At 37.1% G+C, this 12832-nt stretch overlaps 1 protein-coding gene and 1 pseudogene across 2 annotated transcripts in view; one reads left to right on the top strand and one right to left on the bottom strand.

Annotated features, from left to right (window-relative positions):
- Otud4 (OTU deubiquitinase 4) overlaps positions 1-12832 on the bottom strand; it is a 52998-nt gene that overhangs the window by 22790 nt on the left and 17376 nt on the right. For both annotated transcript variants that reach the window (XM_021247684.2, XM_087193338.1), the window contains exons 7-10: positions 10882-11014; positions 7787-7844; positions 614-728; positions 463-527 (exon numbers count right to left, since the gene is read on the bottom strand). In XM_021247684.2, coding sequence (XP_021103343.1) covers positions 463-527; positions 614-728; positions 7787-7844; positions 10882-11014 — 371 coding nt within the window. The remainder of the gene's footprint in view (positions 1-462; positions 528-613; positions 729-7786; positions 7845-10881; positions 11015-12832) is intronic.
- On the top strand, positions 4867-5017 carry LOC147823371 (U2 spliceosomal RNA; annotated as a pseudogene).

The raw sequence follows: 12832 nt of genomic DNA on the forward strand, positions 1-12832 counted from the left end.
CCATCCTGAGAAACACCAATCTCATCCAACTGACTCCTCTAACAATCAACTCAAGCCAGTGTAGTCAAAGAGGCAAAATTCCTCTTATGGTTCACTCTCCTGCCTCAGCCCACCAGAAAAATATTATATATGTACCAAAAGCTTCCAGAAAGGCTTTCATAAACAAAACTATACTATAAAAACAATTTTACATCAATTTCAGTTAAGTTATTTACCTATTTTTTTTTTTTAAATCCAAGCATCTAAAATGTTACTGTTACTTCTTTGAAGTAAGTGTAATCCCAAAACTGGCCTGTTTTTAAAGTTCTTGTTATGGAATACATACAACTTTTGGTACTCAAATGTGTCAAAAAGCTCATTAACACATGATAAATATATTCTGAAATCCAAATGAACAACATATTCAATTAGAAAAAAGCAAGATTGAAAAAAATCTTTTCTCCTTCTTTACAAATCACTTACTTGGCATTTATCTCCAATTTCATATTGTAAACCAGCAGCAATAGAATAATCACGTTTTTGTTGAGCTGTTAAAAAAAAAATTAGTATAAAGTTTACTTATTTTCAAGTGCCACAAAATAAATTTAGTGAAAAGCACAGAATTTTAACTCACCTTGCTTAGACTTCAACCAAATTTCATATTCCACATTTCTATACACTGCTGGGTTAAGTGACTTAAGAACCTTTCTAGACAGAGGAAGGATAGTAGAGTTCCCATTTTTCTTCGGCTGAACAAAGAAAGTCAACAAAACAGAGTCAACACAAATTCTTTCACAAACATTCGTTTTTGAGATGTACACAAGAGTAAAATCAAAGGAAGATTAAAACTTCAGAAAGTGATGAACATTTTTTCATATATTTACATTTGTACTTCTTCATCTGAGAAGTGTGTATTCATCTCAGATGCTTATTTTGGAATTGGGTCTTTCAATCTGGGGGTTTGACTTTTTTCAGTTCTTTATATATTCTAGGTATCAGTCTTTTATCTGAGGAACAGTTGGCAAAAACTTTTTCCCTCTCTGTTTGTGGTCTTTTTACTATTAGTTATTTCTTTGGCTGGGCAAAAGCTTTTTAATAAGTTGTGATCCGTTGTTGACTCTTTGTAGTATCTCCCGTGTGACCAGGGTTTTGTTTACAGTCTTTGTCTACACCTACATCTTCAAGAGTTATATCTATTCTCTCTTCCAGCAGATTTAGTGTTTCTGTTTTAGCATTTACATCTCTGATCCATTCTGACTTTAGTTTAGTGTAGGGTAAGAGACATGGGTCTAGTTTTAGGCTTTAGCATGTGGAAAGCCAGTTTTTCTAGCACCATTTATTAAAGAGGCTATCTTTCTTTCAGTGAGGGTGTTTGGCCCCTTTGTCAAACACAACATAGCTGAGTGTGTTTGGAGTTATTTCTGCATCTTTTATTCTGTTCCATTGATCTTCAGGTCAGGGTTTTTTTGCCAGAACCATGCTGTTTTTATCAAAGTAGCTCTGTAACATAATTTCAGGTGAGGGATTGTTTCCGGCCTTGTCTTTGTTGCCCAGAATTGTTTTTGCTATTCTGGGTCATTTCTGGTTCAAAATGAATTTAGGAATGTTTTCTCTAGTTCTGTGAGGTATGCTAATGGTATTTTGATTGGGATTGCATTACATCTGTATTACAATTTTAGGAGTATGGCCATTTTTACTATGCTGGTTATTCCTACCCATGAGCAAGGGATATCTTTCCATTTTGATATCCTCTTAGATCTCCTTTTTCAGAGTACTGCAGTTTTCAATGTAAAGATCTTTTCCCTCCTGTTAGATTGATTCCAAAGTATTTCTTTTTTTTTGATGCTATTGTTTTGGGGGGGGGGGTTGTTTTTTTGTTTTTGAGAGCTTGATTCTTTTTTTTTTTCCCCAGTAAGTTTACTGGTACATTTTCGGTATGAAATACAGTTACATTCATCATTGGGATCTTGTACCTTTACATGAGTATCTTGGTTCTTATTTTTTTCCCCTTCCTTTGCCCTCCCTTCACCCCCTCCACCCTTCCCTATTTGCAAAGACCTTGTTTCCATTTTTTTTCCTCTTCTCATATTTTTTCCTTTCCCTTTTTTCCCTTCCCCTACCCCTCCCAATTCCCCTGCTCTTTTAGACCTTTTCTTCCTCTTACACAATATCCATTATACATTTTTTAAATTACAATATTAAGATCTAGAAGACATTACCACAGATGTTACAGAATTTAAAAGGATATAGAAAGCATATTACAAAAATCTGTTTTGAAATAAATTTGACAACTTCTAAGAAGTACCTTGGAAGACAAATTAATGAAACTAACTCTGAAGAAAATGTAAAATTTGAATAGCACCTATTAAAGAAAGTATATTCCTAGCTTGAAAACCTACCTAGATGACAACAACAGGCTCATATACATTTTAACTGATAAATTATATCAAATATTTAAAGCAGAAAAAAGAAGGAACACTTCCTCCCCTCATTTTAGGAACTCAACATTGTGCTAATCCTAAAACTGGATAAAGATAATAGAAGAAAAAAGTATGAACGTAGATAGAAATTGGTTTAACAAAACAAACTATTGGAAGTCAGATCGGGCAGGATGTAGAAAGTGGTTTTGTTATAGGGATGGCAGTATTGGTTCAGCATTGGAAGATCCACCTCCAAAAGTCATCATTTTAACAGAGGAAAGGAAAAAGCCATATGATCCTGTCACTAGTTGGAGAAAAAGTATTGGACTAAATTCTACAGCTGTTCACGGTAAAAGCTATGAGGAGACCAGAAGTAGAACAGAAACTTCTCAACAGATTAAAGACATGTACTCCATACTTCCAGCGAGAACGCCTTATATGAATGGAGAAGATACAATGCTTTCTCCTTAAGGTGGGGAACAAGGGCAGATATGCTTACTCTTTATCTGTCCATTAAACTTTGAAACCTAGTCCCCACCAAAATAGTCTGGCAATAAAATGACACAACTAGGATACGATTGGTAAGGCAGAAGCAAAATCTTTATATATAAATGAAATGATCATCTACAGAGAAAATACTAAGAAATCTCTAGAAGCCTCTAGAACTTGTACTTCAATTTAGCAGGATTAGAAAACACAAGGTATATATAAAAATTCAGGTCTGTGTATACTTGCTATAAATGAAGAATCGGATGTTGAAATTTAAAAGTTATGTAGGAGTACAAAGGAACTAGAAAAGATAAAAACAAAAACAGTGTTGGAAGACGTTTAGTACCCAATTTTAAGAGTTCTTCTAAAGCTACATTAATCAAGGCAGTGTCCGTGTAAGGAAAGAAATACAGATCACTGGAATAAAACAGAGAATCTAGAAATAGAACCACACATATATGGTCCACTGAGTTTTGAAAGACTATTTAACATTAGCATTTTATAGAATATAAACTCAATTCAAGAGCCGAGGAAGAGATAGTGTTTTCAGCAAACGGCACTAGAACACCTGGTATCCGTATATAAAAAATGAACCTCAACCCTTTTTTTCCATACATGAAAATAACTTGAAGGGATCTATGAACCTAAATATGAAAGCCTAAAAGTATAAAACTTTAAGAAGAAATTAGAAGGGAAAATATTTATGAATTCAGGGTAGGCAAGAACTACCTATGATACAAAAAAAACATGATGTATAAAAGAAAAAAATTGATAAATAAGATTCTATCATTTAAATGACATCATTAAAATGAAAAGTAGTCCTTAAACAGACCATATTTACAATACATATAACCTATGACCAGAATAAAGAATTCTTAGAGCTCATTAATGGACAACCCAATTAAAATGTAGACACATAAGGTGATAAACAGCCAGTATAGCACAAGGAATGGTGTGCAACTCTAAAATCAGAAAAATACTAATCAGTACAATAGTAAGATTGAATTATACACTCATTAAGGAGACCAACTTAAGTTTTAAAAGCCTTGTCATGACCTTTTCTTTTTGTTGGATTCTTCCCCTTTGCATTTAATTTGTCACGCCCAATGGATTCATTCTGCTGGGTTTCCTGGGGTTGTGATCCTCATTCTCTTTTCCTAGGGTATTGTCTAAAATTTTTTGGAGTGCCGGTTTGGTATTCATGAAGTTCCTGAGGTGCTCTTTCTCCTGAAAGTATCTTATTTCTCCATCAATTTTGAAAGATAGTTTTGCAGGGTACATCAATCTGGGTTGGAGGCTGTTTTCCTTTAGGGGTTGAAATATATCACTCCAAGCTCTTCTTGCCTTGAGGGTTTGCATTGAGAAGTCGGCTGTGATTCTGATGGGCTTTCCTTTGTATGTGATTTGTTTCTTTTCTCTCACTGCTTGTAGAATTTTATTCTTCTGTTGGATTTCTGGAATCCTATTATATGCCTATGTGTACATTTTTTTTGATTAAGGGTAGCTGGAGTCCTATATGCCTCACTTATCTGTATGTCAAGTTCTTTTCCCCTCCTTGGGAAGTTTGCTGCCATCACTTCTCTGAACAGTTTTATTAACGTCATCTGCACTCTCTCCTCTTTCTTCATTGACTCCAAGCAGTCTTATGTTATTCTTCTTTGCATCGTCTAGCAGCTGCTGGATTGATTTCTCGTGTTCCCTTACAATTTTAAAGCAATTTTTCTTTTCCTGGTCACTAATTGCAATCTTAGCTTCTATATGTGAAATTCTATCCTCACATTACTTTCGATGGGGTTTTTAATCTCTTGGAAATCTGTTTGTATCTGTTTTATGGATTCCATTTGTTTCCTAGGTTGGGATTCCATCATGTTCCTCAGATCCTTTATTTTTTTTATCTGTGTCCTCTCCAGATTTATTAATCATGTCTTGCACCATGAGCAAAATCTTTGCTGTTATCTGAGTAATTATTTCTGATTTCATCACTTCTCGGCCTTTTGGCTAAGATCAAGTATAGTATTTCTGATTTTATTTTTCCCAGATCCTCTTTTGTTGCCAGTTCAGAGAGTCCAGGTGGTTGAGTATCAGACTGTTCCATCTCATTTCCCTTCGGGGTTGCTGCAGGTGATCCAGAAGTCTGTTTTTGAGACTTGTTTACGTGTCTTCTCATTTCCACAGGAGGGGGTGCTTCTGGCACCCACGCGGCTCACATTCTCTGCCCTAGGAGCTTGGGATGGCAGCGGAGCAGCTTCCTTCCGGTTGCTGGGACCGGCTGAGCTTCTCTGCCCTAGGAGCCTGGGATGGAGGCGGGGAGCTTCCTTCCAGGTGCTGGGACCGGCTGAGCTTCTCTGCCCTAGGAGCCTGGGATGGAGGCGGGGAGCTTCCTTCGGGTGCTGTGACCAGCTGAGCTTCTCTACCCTAGGAGCCTGGGATGGAGGCGAGGAGCTTCCTTTGGGTGCTGCGACGAGCTGAGCTTCTCTGCCCTAGGAGCCTGGGATGGAGGCAGGGAGCTTCCTTCTGGGTGCTGGGACCAGCTGAGCTTCTCTGCCCTAGGAGCCTGGGATGGAGGTGGGGAGCTTCCTTCTGGGTGCTGGGACCGGCTGAGCTTCTCTCCTTTTGATGCTATTGTGAAAGGTGTAGTTTTCCTAGTTTCTCTCTCAATATGCTTGTTACTTGTTCTACTGCTATTGATTTTTGAGTGCTGACTTTGTATCTAGCTAGACTGAATTTAGTTATTAAATCTAGAAGTCTTTTGGAGTTTTTGAAGTCTTCTATGTAGCACATCATGTCATTTGCAAATATTGATAGTTTAACTTCTTTCTTTCCTATCTTTATTCCTTTCATTTCTTTCTCTTGTCTGACTGGTCCGGCTAATGTTTCCAGAGCTATACTGAATAGGAGTGGTGACAGTGGACATCTTTGTCTTCTTCCTGATTTCAGAGTGAAAGCTTTCAGTTTCTGACCATTTAGTATGTTGTTGACCTTTGGTTTGTCATAGCTGGCTTTCTTCACATTGAGATAAAGACCATCTATTCCCACTTTCTGCAGGATTTTTCAATCATGAATGAGTGTTGGAGTTTGTCAAATGCTTTTTCTGTATCTATTGAGATGATCATGTGCTTTTCGCCCTTGATTCTGTTAATATAGTGTATTACATTTATTGATTTGCATGTGTTGAACCAGCCCTGCATCCCTGGGATCAATCCTACTTGGTCATGGCATATAATCTTCTTGATGAATTGCTGCATTCTGTCTGCCAGTATCTCAGTGAGGATTTTCCCATCTATATTCACTAGGGAGATTGGCCTGTAGTTCTCTTTTTCAGTTGGATCCTTCTCTGGTTTTGCTATCGGGGTAATACTTGGTTCTAGGAATGAGATGTTGGGAGTATTCCTTCTCTTTTATTTTGAAAAACTGTTCAACATCACTGGTCATTCAAGAGATGCAGATCAAAACAACACTGAGATTCCATCAAGCTCCATAAAGAATGGCTGTTATCAAGAAATGAACCAATAACAAATGCTGGAGGGGCTGTGGGGAAAATGGAACCCTTCTCCATTGTTGCTGGGAGTGTAAACTGGTGTAACCACTGTGGAAATCAGAAGGGAGATTCCTCAAAAAACTAGGACTAGGGCTGGGGAGTTAGCTCAGTGGTGCCACCACCTGCCTCACAAGCACAAGGTCCTGAGTTTGATATCCAATACCAAAAAAGAAAAACCACTAGGACTAGAGGTTCCATTTGACCTAGCTATCCCCCTTCTCAGTATCTTCCCGAGAATTAAAAGCATCATACCACAGTGATATATGCACACCCATGTTCACAGTAGCACAGTCTATAATAGCTAAATCTTGGAAACAACCCAAATCCCCATCGTGATGGATAAAGATGATGGGGGGGGGCGTTGTTTAAGATGTGGGGTTTTTTTAATAAAATGGAGTACTACTCAGCCATAAAGAAGGATAAACTTGAGACATTTATAGTTAAATGGATACACCTAGAGACCATACTCTTTAAGTGAAATAATCAGATACACATATGTAAATATCGCATTGTTTCTCTAGTGTGGAAACTGAAAGTGTGAATAAGGACCAAATTATGTAATAGATACTGTGAAATAGGAAGAAAATGTTCAAATGGGAAGGGGAACAAGGGAGGGGGAAAAGGGCAAGGAAGAGAAAAGAAAAAAAAAGATAAAATGGAAACAAAGTTCTTATAAATAAGGAGAAGGGTAGAAGAGAGGGGAGGGGAATGGGGGGGAGAAGAATCAAGATATATCATGTATAAAAAAAGATACATCATGTATAGGTATAAATTCCATATAATGAATGTGACCGTTATGTATATCTAAACTGTACCAATCAATGTAATAAATGATACAAAAATAAAGCAATTTCCCTTCAAAAAGTTAGGACAATGCAGCAGGGCATGGTGGTATATGCAGCCTTTACATCTCAGTTACTCAGGAAGCTGTAGCAGGTGGATCACAAATTCAAGTCTACCCTGGGTAACTTAGATTCTATCTCAAAACATAGCGCAGTGGTACAGCATCCCAGGGTTGAATCCTCAGTAACAACACATAAAAAAGGACATCAGAAAGTTTCTTACTCATAAGATGATCGTTGACTCTACCAAAAATGTATCAGAAAAAAAAAGAGAAACTAAGACAAAAAATTTATATACTTTGTTGTATTCATAGGATGATCATGACTCTAATGAAAATGTATTCCAAAAACATAAGACTATAAATTTGTATGCTTTTTTCTACTGAAGAGCTAATTAGAACCATTTCTTAAAAGTACCTCATTGAGGGCTGAGGATTTAGCTCAGTGGTTTCATAGCCTGCTGCACAAGCACAAGGACCCGAGTTCAATCCCCGGTACCAAAAAAAAAAAAAAAGTACCTCATTGCCTGACAAAGGTTTAAATCCATTCACATCATTAGCAGTGGTGGTTTTATTCCTACAAAAGAAGAAATATAACCGTAATTATAAGCAGAAAAACATACTTCATGCAATTAACCTCATCTAAACATCTCAAATCAGCTACTTACCAATAAAGCTATACAGTACCTTGGGAAGCTTATACAAGTTTTAGTGTAAGCATGTGTGTGTGTGTGTGTGTGTGTGTGTGTGTGTACTAAAAGTGTGTGTATTTAAAACAGAAGTCAAGTAATCAACAACAAAAACAGAAATAACATAGTTATTTGGGTGGATAAGGTGACTGAATTTATTTGCGTCAACACAAAAATTTTCTTTCAATACACAGGTAAAGAAAAGAAGACTCAAATACATAAGTAACTAAAGGAAGACTCATAGCCAACTTTTTTTTTTTTTTTGGTACCGGGGACTGAATTCGGCTCCTTGTGCTTGCGAGGCAGGTGGTGGAACCACTGAGCTAAATCCCCGGCCCCACAGCCAACTTTTATTAAAAACACTCTATATATCATGGGTGTCCAACCTTTTGGCTCACCTGGGGCACAACTCTCTTGGGCTACATAAAAAATAAGTAATACACTTAACATATCTAAGTAAGAAACTTTCATTTTTTATATTTTTTATTCTAATATTAAAGAGAAAAAGAGGAAAGGCGGCCTCCAGACCACAGGTTGGATCCCCATGTTCCTTATCAAATAATCTTCAGTATAACCAAAGAACCATCATCAGCCCTCTAAATTCACTACCACACACACAAAAAAATAATAATAAAAAAATAAATTAAATAAATAAATTATAAATTCACTACCACACGCATAACCATATTTTACGTTTATTTACTCAGCAAGTGTTTGAGTGCCTACTATGTGCCAGGCTCTACACATTATGAAGGTACTGGAGTTCAACAGTGAAGAAAACACACAAAAACTGTACCCATATAAAATATGTAATTTAGTGAGAGTAGACACAAACTAAGTTATCCGTATGTGATATGATGCTAATGAGTGCTACAGGTGAAAAAAGGGAAGTGTACACTAAAATAATAAAAAGAATGAAAAAAGGTCTTACTGAGATGTCTTTTTGAATAAAGAAAGGTAGTGGAACAGCAAACCATGTGCTGAGTTAGTATTCCAGGCAGAGGGAATAACACATCCAAAGGAAGTATTCCAGATACAGGTAACAGCATATGGAAAGACTCTGAGGTGGCCAACAGGCTAATGAGGCTGGGACAGAACGGCAAGTCCAGTGGGAAATGAGAGGTTCTGCTTGCCCTGACATGCACTCTTTTATTCTACAATTCCTCCTTAATAAATCAATCTCTAGTTTTCAGGACAATCTACAAGTATTTACTCAAATGTAGTGATATTCTGGTATAGACTAAAAAATCATCCATAATTTCCAGTACTTCAGGAACCAGCAATATAAATGTGAAAAGAATCCAGGAGGCACAAGAGAAGAGTATACAGTTTATCCTTCCTTGGTCCTCCTTACTACCATTCTACGCCTATCCTATCCCTTTTTTTGGTACCAGGGATTGAACCCAGGACCTTGCGCTTGCAAGGCAGGCACAGGCCTATCCAATCCTGATATGAGTATATGGCATTCTTCTTCCCTAATTAAAGCCTGGCCTCTGTAATTCAGAAATGACACATTTTTTAAAAATTTAATACAATGGAAAGATAATTCATATTTCAAGAGCTGCAATAGTGTAGTCATAAAACTGAGCACAATAATGCATCCATCTTCTTGCATACCTGCTCCACCTCCCTAGCAAAGTTCTCCAGCTTACTTGCCTTAATTTTGTAATTTACCTGCCAATCACCATCCCAGAGTTGCTTCTAATACTAACAGCAGCAAAAAGCAAAAGACACAGAAACCCTTCCCACCCCAGGCACAGGTAGTAAGTTTAAACAAGCTAGTCATTCTTCCAGTTTCTCCCATTCTCAGTAACACATCTTAATCATATAGGTGCCTGGAGAGAGCCATGAAGAGGAATTTCTATCTGTGCACAATTAGTGTATTCTACAATTAAACTTCACAACAGCAGATAGTGATTCAAATTATAAAGAAATGATAGCCAAATTTTCAAAAAGGATCAAAAATTTTTCTATCAACAAATGCCTGGAATTCATATCACAACATACACATATATATTTTCTGAAGTTTTTCTGTAGTAAACAATTAGATATCCTAAGGCTTAATGTCTATCTCCAGCTTCACAATGTGTAACACACCAAGCAGGCTACTGTCACACTCTCATAAAAAAGGAATAGTTTTAGCTTGAATAACAATATAATGGGATTGGTTCTTATAGAAGATAAAATAGGACCAGGGATTTACCTAAATGGCACTGTGCCTGCCTCACAAGCACGAGGTCCTGAGTTCCATGCCCAATACCAGGGGAAAAAAAGCCAAAGAAGATAAAATAAACCTCTTAATAGTATTCATAGTAGCTAATTTACGTTGGACACTGAATCCAGGAACTAGACTTATGCACCTTATATGCTACCTCATTTAGTTCTCATAAATTCTCCCCTCAGAGGAAATACTGAAGTGTCCTAATTTCACAGCTACAGAACCTTGAGGCTCCTTCAGACAACTTAAACTTGCCCCAAGTCTAGTGCGTTGGCAGGAAACCAGGATTAAAACCACTCTGGATGTCTAGAGCGCAAGGTTTCACCCTGCATGTCTCCTGTAGAAAAAAAAGAGGCCTCAATAACTCTGTTACAAAGTGTTTATTCATTTAGTACCCAAGGAAGAAAATGATAAAAGTCCAAGAAATCAAAACAGCCACTTTCCATCCCTGGATATATAAACAATTGACAAGTTAACTTAAATGTTTACAATACACACATGTAGGTAGGAACAAACAAGTATCTATCCAGTTTACACGTAAATTCTCATCAACCAACAACCAACTTTCCAAACAATAGTGCCATCATACAAGTAAAGAAATTTCTATGGCAGACTGTGATTTCTATGAAAACAGTGTAATATGTTAGGAAACGCGTGTCTATTTGTATGCTAAAGAAAGATACTTTAGGATTTAAATTCATTCTTACTTGCAACTGTCATCCTCTGAATCTGATATTTCACTGTTGTCTTCATCAGCTACTTCAGAGGTGTCTAGCCCCATCATGATCTTACCAACATCAGTTTTAAACACCTTCTCATATAGCAATTCATAAAGGAGAGCTGCAATTAATCAGATTTTTAAGAAACATTAATCATGCACATATTTAAAGAAATAACAAGAAAAATGTGACTGTATTGCTAAGGCTTATAAAATCCTAACTAGACATCTACATTAGCTCATAGTAACATTTATTTTTTGCTTTTTTTTTTTTTTTTTTCTTTTGGTACCAGGGATCAAACTCGGGTCCTTCTGCCTGCGAGGCAGGCGGTAGAACCACTGAGCTAAATCCCCGGCCCTTCATAGTAACATTTAATCACAAAGTTACATAGAGGGCAATTAGAATTTCTCTCTCTGTGTAGATAAGCAGTTTGAAATAATAAATTGCTGCCATGTTTAAAACTATCAGCAACAGGGCCAGGGATTTAGCTCAGTGGTTCCACTGCCTATCCCGCAAGCCCAAGGACCCCAGTTCGATCCCCAGTACAAAAAAAAACAAAAAATAAAAACTATCAGCAACATGAAAAGGCATCACAACCATGAAACAAGTATGACAACAGGAGACACACATACTATACATTTATATAGACAGTTATACATTTCACGCACTGTGCTAAGCTTTATGTATCATCACATTTAATCTCAGCACCAGAAGTACTAGGATGGTTGTACAGACAAAGAAACTAAGACTGAATGATGTTATACAACATGCCTAACTGTAACATTAAGACACAGTAAGACTGCTGGAAAGAGAAATGTGTAGTAGTAAGGAACACACTAGCTGACGGTTCAGAAGACTCAGATGCTAGTCTTAGCTTTCCCACTAAGCGGAACCTTGGACACAGGTTTGTATAAAAAAACAGAATGTTTGTGTGACTACATAGTGTAGCTTCAGAATTCCATTTCACATAAAGAACTAAATAAAAACTTATAAAATATGTTCTCATTGGCCACTGAAAGGGAGAAGCCTATTTAGAAAATGTTGCTTCAATCTTTAAAAAAAAGTTTTTAAATCTCTAAAACTGACAACGGGGGAGTATACTTTACCAAAAGTTCAAAATCACATGGACTTTAGCACTCTTATAAGGTTTTATCTATACAATGAGCTTTATGAAAAAAACAGTAAGAATTCATGCACTATAGACACTCACAATCTAAATGAATCTCCAGAAAGACTTCCTTCTCAAAGATTATCTTTCCTCCTTCAAGTAACATAAGAGGCACGCCTATTATTAATCACTCTCACAAGTACAGAAAAGGCAGGCTGTAAGAGCTGTATTTCACAAAGTTGAGATGTAGGAACTGACTAGGGGACAGAGGAGACAGCCCAGCACAGACAGCTAGATTTTCATATCTCAAAATGGAACCTCTTTCATTTAAAAACCTTTTTAAAGTTTCACTGTACGTATCTGTGCTGATACCACTAGCTTAAGAACAGAGGAAAAGCTACTACATGCCCAGCACGACTGCTTTCTATGAGGAATCTGTGCTTTATTACATCAACACAGAACAGAGTTATGATGAGAAGAACCATTTTTCTTCTAAAGCAGTACTGGTATTCTCAAATGGGGAGGAGAGAATTCACCCTCAATCAGGAAATATTTGGGAAAAACTTGGAAATATTTTTGGTTGTCACAATTGGGAAGTGTGTTACTGGCATCTCCCAGACAGAGGCCAGGGATGTTACTCAGCATGGTACAGTGCACAGGAAAGAACCAATGACAGAAAACTATCTGACTCCAAATGTCAATGGTGCCACAGTGACGAAACCATACCCTAGGGCCAAATGCTTGATTTGCTCAATCATTTGGATTTTCCAGCTATACACTAATGATTTTAAAAATGTACAGAAATCCTTACTGCAACTGTATAGCTTAGGA

Source organism: Heterocephalus glaber, unplaced genomic scaffold (genome assembly GCF_053883595.1).
Source record: "Heterocephalus glaber isolate CG9 unplaced genomic scaffold, H.glaber_assembly_v1.0 deba00001587, whole genome shotgun sequence".
In the NCBI taxonomy this organism is placed as follows: Eukaryota; Metazoa; Chordata; class Mammalia; order Rodentia; family Bathyergidae; genus Heterocephalus; species Heterocephalus glaber.